The sequence below is a fragment of the Mytilus edulis genome, chromosome 14 (assembly GCF_963676685.1).
Source record: "Mytilus edulis chromosome 14, xbMytEdul2.2, whole genome shotgun sequence".
NCBI classification, from domain to species: Eukaryota; Metazoa; Mollusca; class Bivalvia; order Mytilida; family Mytilidae; genus Mytilus; species Mytilus edulis.
Window position 1 is genome coordinate 65,753,048 of NC_092357.1, and position 12,711 is coordinate 65,765,758.

The 12,711-nt window shown below is 32.9% G+C and overlaps 1 protein-coding gene across 1 annotated transcript in view; it reads left to right on the forward strand.

Moving 5' to 3' along the window:
• Positions 1-12,711, forward strand: part of LOC139503852 (uncharacterized) — a 155,001-nt gene that overhangs the window by 11,710 nt on the left and 130,580 nt on the right. The window contains exons 2-3 of the mRNA XM_071293807.1: positions 8,522-8,598; positions 10,725-11,291. Of these exons, the coding sequence (XP_071149908.1) occupies positions 8,526-8,598; positions 10,725-11,291 (640 nt within the window). The 5' untranslated portion in view covers positions 8,522-8,525. The remainder of the gene's footprint in view (positions 1-8,521; positions 8,599-10,724; positions 11,292-12,711) is intronic.

Consider the following 12,711-nt stretch of genomic DNA (forward strand, 5'->3'; position numbering starts at 1 on the left):
AAGGGATATAATTACGATACTGTTGTCAAGTCATTAAAGATTGCATATTTTGGCGTTAATATTGAGTCACTGATAAGGTCTTTGCATCGGAACTAAACACATTTATTCTAAAAACAGTTGTTGTCATGACACGGGTTATGTTCTTCTCATATATATGTTATGATGGTATGATACTAAACCCCTAACGGGAAGGATTGTGCCTGATGTTCATATGATGAAATCATAATCTTTCAGTCAGTTTAATTGAAGTCTGGAGCTGGCATGTCAGTTAACTGCTAGTAGTCTGTTGTTATTTATTATTATTATTTATTTATGTATTATTGTCATTTTGTTTATTTTCTTTGGTTACATCTTCTGACATCAGACTCGGACTTCTTTTGAACTGAATTTTAATGTGTGTACTGTTATGCGTTTACTTTTCTACATTGGTTAGAGGTATAGGGGGAGGGTTGAGATCTCACAAACATGTTTAACCCCGCCGCATTTTTGCGCCTGTCCCAAGTCAGGAGCCTCTGGCCTTTGTTAGTCTTGTATTATTTTAATTTTAGTTTCTTGTGTACAATTTGGAAATTAGTATAGCGTTCATTATCACTGGACTAGTATATATTTGTTTAGGGGCCAGCTGAAGGACGCCTCCGGGTGCGGGAATTTCTCGCTACATTGAAGACCTGTTGGTGACCCTCTGCTGTTGTTTTTTATTTGGTCGGGTTGTTGTCTCTTTGACACATTCCCCATTTCCATTCTCAATTTTATGTTCGTAAGCACCGTCTGATCAAATTATGTGCGTTGTGAACCTGATAAAACCGAACATCGGCCAAAACCGAACAAAATCTTAAGTCCCGAAGAGGTTTGCTTTAAACAGCTTTTACTGTACAATATAATTATAAGACTTACTTACACTCTTATAACATTGCAATAGATTAAGATTTATTTCAAATTACTGTAAAATGAATGTCAAACTATCGAAAGACATTGACATAAATGATAAAAAGGGGATTTTGGTTTAAACTTAAAAACAGGGAGGAATGTTGCTGTTTTTGTTGTTGATTTATACACAATTTAAAAACATCCGGTGTTTTGATCCCAAACCTACCAAAAACACGAGTCCATATGCAAACAATGTGTAACACTAAAACCAAAGCTCTGTCGAATTTGGTACCATGTGGAACTCTTTCCCCATTTCAGCCTCTAAATTGTAAACGTTTTAACTTGAGTAAAGTACATGATTACATCTACATAGTTATCGTTAAACTATTAATTAAATGATGATTTTGAGATTTTGTTTTATCATCAAATAAATAAGAAGCGATATTTTGAAGGTAAAATCTTAAAGAAACCATATTACACGCGTTAATACTTCTTCAAAGGTCTCACAGAGGTCGCATAAAAGATCACAAGGCAACACAATCTAGAGATTACTAAGTCTAAGTTTATATAAATTAGACGTTAGCAAATTGAGAATTTTTATAATCATGTTTCTTCTGAAAATATTGAAACGTAGAAATGATTACTTTGAAGTGCGGGTCAGGTATAGTTTTACAAAAGTCATTCAAAGTTCAGTCTTTAGTTCAGATAGGTTATCTTGAAGCTTTCGTTTTTTTAATACAATCAACCCAGTATGTAAGAAAGGTTTGGAAAACTTTCCGATCTACCACATTGTTGCATACAGAATATAGAATTAGATTTTGTTCTGAAAACATAATAAAAATGATATTAATATAACATATCGTACCATTTATTCTAGACTTTCTATTGTAACTTTTAAAGTTTGAATTTGAGCTAAAATAAGAAATCTCGTTCAACAAATGCAGATGTTTGCGTACCAGAGTTTAAATAAACACTTACATAATGCTTCAGTTGTATCTAAATTACATAATTTGATTATAAATATACAGATACAGCAAGAAAAAAGTTGTATATGAAACATCATTGAAGTTTGAACAGATATTATTGATAAATAGTACAATTTTACATACAGTAAAATAAGGGATTCGGAAACACATTTATAATTTTCTTTAATAAACCCTTTTACCAACACGTAGAACTTCTGCACCACATACATAATGTTGATAATAAGACAACATTCCAATAAACCCAAATTAATCAAGCGGCTTTAACTGAGCAATAATAGGTTACTAAACGACCTTCAACAATGAGCAAAAAGCATACCGTATAGTCTGCTATAAAAGGCTCTGACATGCCATCCCATGTTTATTCGCATGTCCAAAGCCAGGGTCGTGTTTGTAGTCCTTTTTGTATGTTTTATCTACCTCTATGTTTTGTTTGTTTATATTTTTGCCTTATATTTTGTCATACTGTTTCTATTGTTTCTGCGTATTCGGTTTTGTTGTCTTGACTGGTACAACCAGTGGAACAGTAACTGCTTACCCATCTGGAACACATGATTTCATTCCCGTTGTTTTGGGCCGTGACAGTGTGTTGTGAACTTTTATTTGTCTTTAGTCTTTTGTCATCGGTGTTGTCTGTTTTCTTTGACTTATAGTTTTTAAAAGTAGTCTTGGTATTCACTCGTTGTCTCCGTCTCCTTGTGTGGAGCAGGAAACGATTACTTACTTCAAAACACCTGTATGAGGTTTTAAAAGTCGTCTTGGTATTCACTCGTTGTCTCTGTCTCCTCGTGTGGAGCAGGAAACGATTACTTACTTCAAAACACCTGTATGAGGTTTTAAAAGTCGTCTTGGTATTCACTCGTTGTCTCTGTCTCCTCGTGTGGAGCAGGAAACGATTACTTACTTCAAAACACCTGTATGAGGTTTTAAAAGTCGTATTGGTATTCACTCGTTGTCTCTGTCTCCTCGTGTGGAGCAGGAAACGATTACTCACTTCAAAACACCTGTATAAGGTTTTAAAAGTCGTATTGGTATTCACTCGTTGTCTCTGTCTCCTCGTGTGGAGCAGGAAACGATTACTTACTTCAAAACACCTGTATGAGTTAACACCGGTTTGTTGTGGGGTTGTGTTGCTCAGTCTCTAGTATTTTATGTAGTGTTTTGTGGACTAGCTTTGTTTATGTGTTACATATTTGTTTTTCTTTCATTTTTTTTTACATAAATAAGGCCGTTAGTTTTCTCGTTTGAATTGTTTTACATTGTCTTAACGGGGCCTATTATAGCTGACTATGCGATATGGGCTTTGCTAATTATTGAAGGCCGTACGGTGACCTATAGTTGTTAATGTCTGTGTCATTTTGGTCTTTTGTGGATAGTTGTCTCATTGGCAATCATACCACATCTTCTTTTTTTTATATAGCTTGCCTTTCGTCATCCAAGTATCTTGTCAGCTGTCTAATGTAGCGAAGGCTCAGCCCTAATAAAACATGGCTTCAATTAACATATTTTATTATTGAAACATTTCTTACATATTTGTAAGGGAGAGCAATACCCATATCTAGTTGCCCAATTTATTACCTTTTTCATTTGATGATATCATTATGTCAACATAAAGTACAAATGACTATGGTCTCATTTACAAAAAACAAATATTTAAAATTTAATCCCCACAACTTTCTCTCGAGTGTATTCCATTTAACAACATTGCACTCAAACATAATTATGTAGTTTTTGCAAAGTTGCAGACGACATAAATAGATGTTTTAACTACCAGACGAGAATCTCGTTTTTTGCTGTGTAAACATTTGCTTTAGATTTCTTTCAGTTTATGATCAATTTATAGCTTCTAACGAACTCTACTTCAAATGATACTAATTTTTTAATTGCTTCAGAAAGAGAAGTTTAAAATGAAACTGACTGTTTAATGATGTACTGCGTTTTTACTGCAATAACAATTTAAGGATTATGCAGAGACGGTTGGATCTGCACATGTTAAACGATGAACGCAGATTACATTCAGATTGCATACATAGAAAAGCTTACACGCATCTTACATCATAGACTAACTTGCTACAATTCCCTTTCTTTTATTTCTTTCTTACTAATTTATTGTTTACCGATAACTGCCAGTTTACTGATTGTCCTTAAGGGATTTCCCTGGTTTTGGTTACTTTTGTGGATGGTGTTCAATAAATACTAGAATTTTGAAGGTGTTTGTAAACTATTATTCCTGCAGATGCCAGTATAATGGTATTCTCCTAGTTATAGCAGTAAAATTGTTAAAGGGGCAAAATTGAAAAAAAAAACATAATTAGGAAAGGACATGTAGCAAGTCTACTTACATCAGTATGTTAAGAAATTAATGAAGTTAACTTTAAAAATAAGAAGATGTGGTATGATTGCCAATGAAACCACTCTTCACATCAGATAAAATGACAGAAATAAACAATTATAGGTCACATTTATCGATCATAATTTTGTTTTGTACTGAAAGCCAGCATTAGTGATTTTGAAAGATACTAAGACGAAAACGAGCACTTTTGTACTCCTGCCAATGATCAAAAATCTAATTGCATAACGTTATAAATTTTATAATGCTACGTCAATATTTAATGAGATTGTACAGAGTTATCTGCCCTTGTCACAAGTCTTAATGTAGCTGCGTCATAAGTTGACTAATGTTATAATTAGTAACGGTATATTAACTGCATACCAGTGCATATAATAAATGGTCGTGTAATGTTTTACATTGTTGCTTATAACAAATAAAATCAAAGATGTGGAACATATTTTATCATAATCATTTGGTAACTAATGCAATTACTGTCTCTTCCATGCCCGTCTTTATCCTAAAAACTAATTTAAAATATTAAATAAACAACACTCCTAATGCTCAGATTGGTTGTCATCGTGCAACACAGTTGATAACATCATATAGGAAAAACAAAGAACTCCTTTTGTCATAAGACACTGTCAAACATCCAAACATACTATCCACACTCATCTGTGTCCACACTTGTTGCTTATAACAACACATCTTTGCTTTTACAATGTCTGCTATTACCTGGATGTTTGTCTTCCAATTTGAATGTAAATACTATTTCATTGTCAAAATATGATGATGGGAGTTTTTAACGACCTTGGTTGGCTATACAGCCCTCGCACGGTGTAATCAACAAACAATGTTCGATACAAAACAATCAAATTTATCATATTTACAATTAGTTTTAGAAACAGGCATGTTTGCTTATATAAATGTTAGCATTGTCAGATAACATAACATATACTGGTTGTGAAAAATATTAAATATTTGAAGACTTAATTTTCTTAAGCTCCTATTGATATTGTTATATTTATTAATTGACTGTTTACAAAATTTTGAATTTTTTGAAATACTTAGGCTTTTCTACCTCAGGCATAGTATACCTTAGCTGTATTTGGCAAAACTTTTAGGAATTTTGGATCTCAATGCTCTTCAACTTCGTACTTTATTTGGCTTTTTTTTTTTTTTTTTTTTTTTATACCTTTTTTGGATTCGAGCGTCACTGATGAGTCTTTTGTATACGAAACCCGCGTCTGGCGTATATATAAAATTTTGTCCTGGTATCTATGATGAGTTTATCTACTAGGCCAGTGCATATATATTAATTAAACAAAATCGTCCTGCCTCAAGTCTAATGGTCACTCCCTTTCGGGGACAGACAATCAAAATCAGTTTTGAACACAAACAAATCAAAATTACAGAATCTTACGTAATTTTTTTCTATTGTCCGTATTTGTTTCGACTTATATCAAAGATTTCGCATGGAACATAAGATTATCAGTTGAAACTGAAAACGTCAGTTATCTTACGTTTATACATACTGTTTAGACACCTGCATGTTGATCTCTGAATTTTGTTTTCATGTTATGTTTAATTTGGTTTTTGTCTCAATAGCATAAACACCTTGCGTCTGTCATTCATGTTATATAACTTTCTCCCTGGTGTATGATTTTAAACCAGTTTCATTTGAAAGATCTCAAAGGTCTTGAGAAACACAAACAATAAAACAGCTTTTGCATTTATTAATCAAATTTTAGCACATTTCTTTCAGAAATATGCACTTTTAGAAAGATAAATTATCTAAAATGTCACATACTTGAAATTAATTCTTAACGCAACGTGACAGTTAAGTACAAAAAAATCTCCTATATCTTTTGAAGGTTTATAATATCAGAATTTTGATGTGGTATTTTCGAAATTACTTTGAACTGTTTGAAGCGTAAAAATCCTTCTTTTGATGTTAATAAAAAAATTAATAGACGTATGCTAACTTTGTAGATAAACAAGTACTTTGTCATAACTGTAAGAATAAATTAAACAGTATTTGATCTGCTTCTGCTGGCGTCTTTAATAAGAGTGGCCATCCATTTCAACTACCAATGAAACTTATGAATAGAAACAAGCGAGTGTGTCACATTCCCACCGAAAGTCTTGAGCAGAGATGGGTCCGATTACTTTCAATGTAATTGATTAAATTACAATTACTTTGTCATTTGTACGATTAAATTAAATTAATGATTACATCATTTCTGAAAGTGTCTGATTAAATTAATGATTACATTGGCAAAGTAATCATGATTACATCTGATTACAATGAATTGAAAAAAACAACCATTTTGCATGATGTGAATGAATAAACGTTTAATATTTAACTATATCATTTTTTAGAAAGTATTGTGTTTGCTATATTATAAAATGATAACTTCAAACTTCATCTATTTAATAAACCTCAAAAGTTCACTTCATACATACATGAACATTGTGTCACTGGTTATGACCCATTGCACATTATCATCATTAATCTCTGAATTATTTTGACTTCAATTGAATATAGCTTTATAAAAAGCGGTTGCTGTTTGTCTTCTGACATATTATAGACTTTAATTTATATTTGTTTCAAGGTGCAGTTTATGGGAGATAAAATATGGATGAAATAAAGTTACCAGTTTAATCAAATTGTAAACAAAATACAAGTGCTAAAAATCATTGCATTTTACATGTCCAGTCCAAGTACATACAAAAATTTGCTTATTTTAAACAAGATATTTGTCAAACTTTTAATTAATTTTGTGCTAATTGGATAAATTATCACATGTCTGATTTATCTTTTACCATATATGTTGTCCTACAGCTATACTCAGTTGGTAATTGCAATAAAAACAAACCTTAATTGGTTTCCTACCTGTCAATTCAAAGTTGACAAAAATCACAACATTAACAAAAGATTATAATTAAAGGGTTAAAGAAAAGTATAACTTGAATATAACAGTTATTATCAAATATATATATATGTACATCTTTAAATTGTGAATATATGTTCAATATCTTTTACTAAGACCAGAAACCTATAATTGTATTATATGACTCTTCTTAAGCTATTGATGACTTTTCAATACTGTAACAGTTTATTTTTTACTGAAGTATACAAACCAATTGTCATGTTTTTATAAAAAAAAAAGAAACCAAACTATCTTAACATGTTCAATATAAATTGAATAAGAATAACAAAAAGTTTCCTTTATTGACCATAAACACAGTTTAAGATTTTTTCATTGTAATCAGAATGTAGTCATAAAGTAATCAGGATTACAGGGTATTTTGAAAAGTAATTGATTAAATTAAATTACATGTAATCAGATTTTTGGCTGATTAATGATTACAATGATTACTTGAAAAATTGTAATCAATTACAGCTGATTAACGATTACAATTACAATTACCCCAACTCTGGTCTTGAGAGAAAGAAAAACAAATTGATTGTTCCAAATATGATTTTAAATTGACTGTCAACGAGGGCCCGTAGCCAGGAATTTCCAAGGGGGGGGGGGGGGGTTCGTTGGACTCATGAAATCGACTTTAACAGTCACAATTTGAACAAAACAATGACTTCAGCAGTCACAATTTGATTTCAAAAAGGGGGGGGGGTCGTCCGAACCCCCCGAACCCCCCGAACCCCCCGAACCCCCTGGCTACGGGTATGGTTAACGAGAGCACTCCATACATTCGTACTACAGGACTCGAGATAGTTTTTACATCTTTCAACAGTAGGAATACATGTAGAATTTGTTAAATTAACTTATTCAGTTTATTATGTTATATTCTCCGACGGTCTTGATTTAAATACTTACTGATCTCAGAAGTGTAACCCTCTTACCAATTTTCGTGGATTTAGGAAAACTTGCATATTGCATATTCGTGGATATTTAATTTTGTGGTTTGCTTTTTGCCTACATTCCTTTAGAAAATTTGTTATTCGTTGAACACTTAAATTCGTGGTACCCTTGTTCCCACGAATTCCACGAAAATTTGTATTCAACGAATATTAATGAATCCACAGTATACCAAGTTAGGTTATCTGTCCTTTAATAAAACTTGATTTACCCCTTTTGTTCCTATACCATGTCAGCTTATCTGGACCATTTGCTGTTTTCGGAAGTCTGTTATAGGAATAATTGTGTGCGTGTGGTGAACGTTCAGATATCTTTGCTAATTGCTAATATTTTTATGCTTCCAAATGTATCAACCCGAGCATCACCGGTGAGCGTTATGTAGACAAAACGTGCGTCTGTAGTACAAAATTATAAGCTTGTATTTTCATTAGTTTTAAGTATATACTTTTTTATTCCAGAAAGATGGCGACGAACGCCATGTCATTGTACATGGTACTGGTGTTATCAATATGGGACCAAATTTCTGCACAGGGAGGTAAGTGTAACCCTTTTTTATTCTTAAAATGTCGACTTCTCTCGTGTCTGAAATTAAAGTTTCTGATTAATGGTTAAAATGCTGCATTCGATCATTGCGAATCTAATATTATGTTTAGAATCATATTCAAAACAGTGTAGCTGTGGCCATTGATTGACAACCTTAAATTATCCCATTGACTGGGGCAGATTATGTGAACGTTTGTCTGTAAGAACCGCTGCTCACTATGTACTTGTTAAAGGCAGTTAAACTGTGGGGTCACAAAAGGTTCTCAACACCTAAATAAAGAAATTAGAAAAACTAATCAGGAATAACACGATGTTTTGATTTATATCAATAATATAAATCAAACATAAAGTTATTACTGATTAATTTTTCGAACTATTTTAATATTAAAGGCGTTAAGAACCTTTGGTGACCCCACAGTTTAAATTCTATAATAAGTAAGTAGTGAGCAGTGGTCGTTACAGACACACGTTCACCTAATCTGCCTCAGTCAATGGGATAATTTAAGGTTGTCAATCAATGGCCACAGCTACACTGTTTTGAATATGATTCTATTTGGTTTAAGTTTACAACCTACGATTTATTTTCAATAGTATAAGTGATCATAATTATTTGACGTACAAATGTTAATCGGAACTTCATTTAAAAAAATAAAGAGTCTTCTGAAAATATACCCAGTCTAAGTCAATTTAACATATTTTCGTAATGCGGTATCATTTAAAGAGTTATCACCCTTCTGAATTAGTATAATCATAAAGCATTTTTCTTATCTTTTATCTAGTGAAATCATATTTAGGAACATCTAATCAATTTAATTAACATAATGGATATTTATTCGTTTGATAATAATGTCACCATTTTTACACTATCTTTAGAATATAAAAATAGTCTTTATGTTCCAATATATTGTTAAAATTTCCAAATTAAATATAGAAACAGAAATCAAGAGAGCTCTATTAAATTTAACTGAAGACTACTTTGTTGAAATGCGAAAATATGTAAACGTACTGCAAAAATTGTACTAATTGTGACTTTTGCTGATATAAAACAAATGTTATCTTTTGCACATTTTATTGTTGTTATTCTATTCATGCACTTTTATTTTGAGCAGCTACAGCCGTTTAGATATTTTTTGCTGCACAGTTCGGACTCTTATTCTGTTCTGTATTTTTATTCAAGTTATAATCTCTGTTCCCATTCATTTTCATAAATAATGGTTAATTTGTATCATTTGTATAACAAATACAGTTTCCAAATTTTCATATTCTTTATAACGGCAGTTCATTCAAACCTTTAACCGATATAGTATTTGGTTCATAAAGTTAATAATAGAATCGGAAATGTGTTCGCCTCGTATATATCACACATAAAATGTTAGTACGGATAAGAGTTCGAATTCAGCTGACAACCTCTTGACTCTAGCACACATTGCATTTTAAAAGCGCTATCATTGCTGGTTACAGCTAGCGTTGTTATTTCTACCTTTTGCTGCTTGCTACCCTAGTCGCCCTTTTGCTTTCCGCTTTTACCTTCTTTGTATACAACATTGCCTTAAGGAGTCGTGATTTGCCAGCGAATATCAGCTATTACGCAGTTGTGTGCCGAGTGGTTAATTTTAATATTTGCTTGTCTATTCATAACTCATTTTCAAAATCATTTTTGCATTAATTACGAGATGCTTCAGTGGTGTAAAAAAGAGTTTTAGTCGGTTATATATATAAAACTTTCAAAAGATACACAAAGTTGCAAATGTTTCATGGAACATTACACTGCTTAGGACACAGAAAATATGTATCAAAGAAACTTACGTGGAACCAGAACAACGACAGTTCCTTAAGACTTTGTACCTGCTCTTTGCCAACTTCCGAAGCAAGATCGTCGTTCTCCGAACTTTTCAGAAGTCCTACATTTAACGAACTTCGGTCCTTGCTTGGAAGTTTGCTCTCTGCATGTTTTCTATATCCGACTTCGCTTTTTTGTCATCTGACATGCACGCGGTTTCAATAGAAGAATTATGAGAGGAGCTTCTTCATACATATGCATGAGATAGCCATAGATGATGACGTAGGATTAAACAGCTATTTAGCAGTTTCAAAAAACTCTCACGTGTCCTATTTCAGTTTGTTTGGACGAGCGGATGGATTTAGTAATTATAGTAGATTCCTCAAGTACATTAGGAGAGGAAAACTTTGAACTTGTGCTTGGTCTTGCTGAGACAATAGTAGACGATATAGATATCGATTCAGGAAATGTTCACGTCGGCTTTATGACGTTTGGTACTTCGTCAGAAATACGATTTGAGCTAAATGAATATGATACAAAGGTTGGCGTCATTGATGCTATATATAGCGTTGAATATAGTGGTGGCGGCTCAAATACTGCTGACGCTTTATCAGCGGCAAGAAGTAAAGTATTTAGCACAAGAGCAGACAGACCAGATGCGCAAAACGTTATTATCTTGATAACTGACGGGTATTCAGATATCAATGCGGATCGTACTGTGCGAGAAGCAGAAATTTCCCGCCAAAATGGCATAAAAATATATGCCGTTGGAGTTGGATTACAAGATACAAGTGAACTCGACCAGATTGCGTCACAACCTCTCGATATATTCAGGCATACAGCAGATGATTGGAATGACCCATATGAATTGAAGACCCGGATGTTCCCAGCTGCTCGTTGTGACGGTACGTCTGCATGGCTTAATCGTCTGTCAATTGCATGATCTGGGATTATTTTTTTCAATGTGGAAAAACGTTGCAAGTATACTGTCCATACACATTGATTGGTGTTTCAGTTTTGAGTGAAATAATTGTTTCAGTTTATTGTTATATATCAAATAACACTACTTTCTTATCTTATAACATGATTAAATCATATTTTATAATCCAAATATCATTACAATTTTTCTGCAAGTTTTATATGTTGAAACATTTCTTTCTAACACAAAACCTCTTTTCTTTATGTTTCGCCTATCAATAATTTAAAATGTAGATCAAGTAGTTGCAGCACCTATGCGTCTGTTTTCTTCCAAAGACATTAAACATATACACGACAGTACAGATACAACTACAACTACGTAATACATCCACTGCTGCAAAAATCCAAAGTCTGGTCAACAATTCACTACGACAGTATAAGAGCATTGGTAGAAACGATGAAACTCTTTCACTGAATTTATGAACAATTTTATTTTCATAATTTTTCTGGTTAAAACAAGAGGAGAAATATACGCAAGGGATATTCAAGCTTATAATTCTAACACAAACTGACAATGCCAAGAAAAAAAAAACGAAAAACATCGACAAGACAATCAACAGTCTCCAAAACATAACATAGAAAACATAAAAAACAAAGAAACGCAAACCTCACCAAATACCCAGAGTATCTCTTATGATACTACGAGTAAGCAGACCATGCTCCCATGTGAGATTCTAACTATGAATGTGACCTACCGAATTAGACTATTTACCGGATTTGCTATCTCTATAAGCAACACGATGGGTGCCACATGTGGAGCAGGATCTGCTAACCTTCCGGAGCACCTGAGATCACCCCTATGTTGTGTCATGTGTACTATTGTTTGTCTGTTTGTCTTTTTCATATTTAGCCATGGCGCTGTCAGTTTATTTTCGATTTATGAGTTTGACTGTCCCTTTGGTATCTTTCGTCCCTCTTTTATTTACATCATATATTACCATAAGCTAAAACATATGGTCCCAGATCACAAACAAAGAAAAAAAACCGAAGGCGCCTAAAGTTTTGGCAATACGTATGTTTGCGTTTGGTTTTGTTGCAGTTCAGTGTTTCTGTTGTTTCTTGAATTTACTCTTGTAGATGATGTGTTTTTATCGGTCTAACCCGGATTTATGTTTTTTTAACCGATTTATGACTATTAACATTATCAGCAATATACCACTGTTGCTTTCATTTTTCGTCCTTTATCGTTTTTTGCTCCTATATTTTTTTCAAGTGGAAATTTAGCTAGCTTCAAAAGAAATTTACCATCCATTTTCGTCGGGAAGTCTCTGTCGCAAGTCAAGTATGTGATAGTGGTTTCTCACTCGTTCCGTTATTTTATAACTTGTGATGTTGTTAGTTTTTATG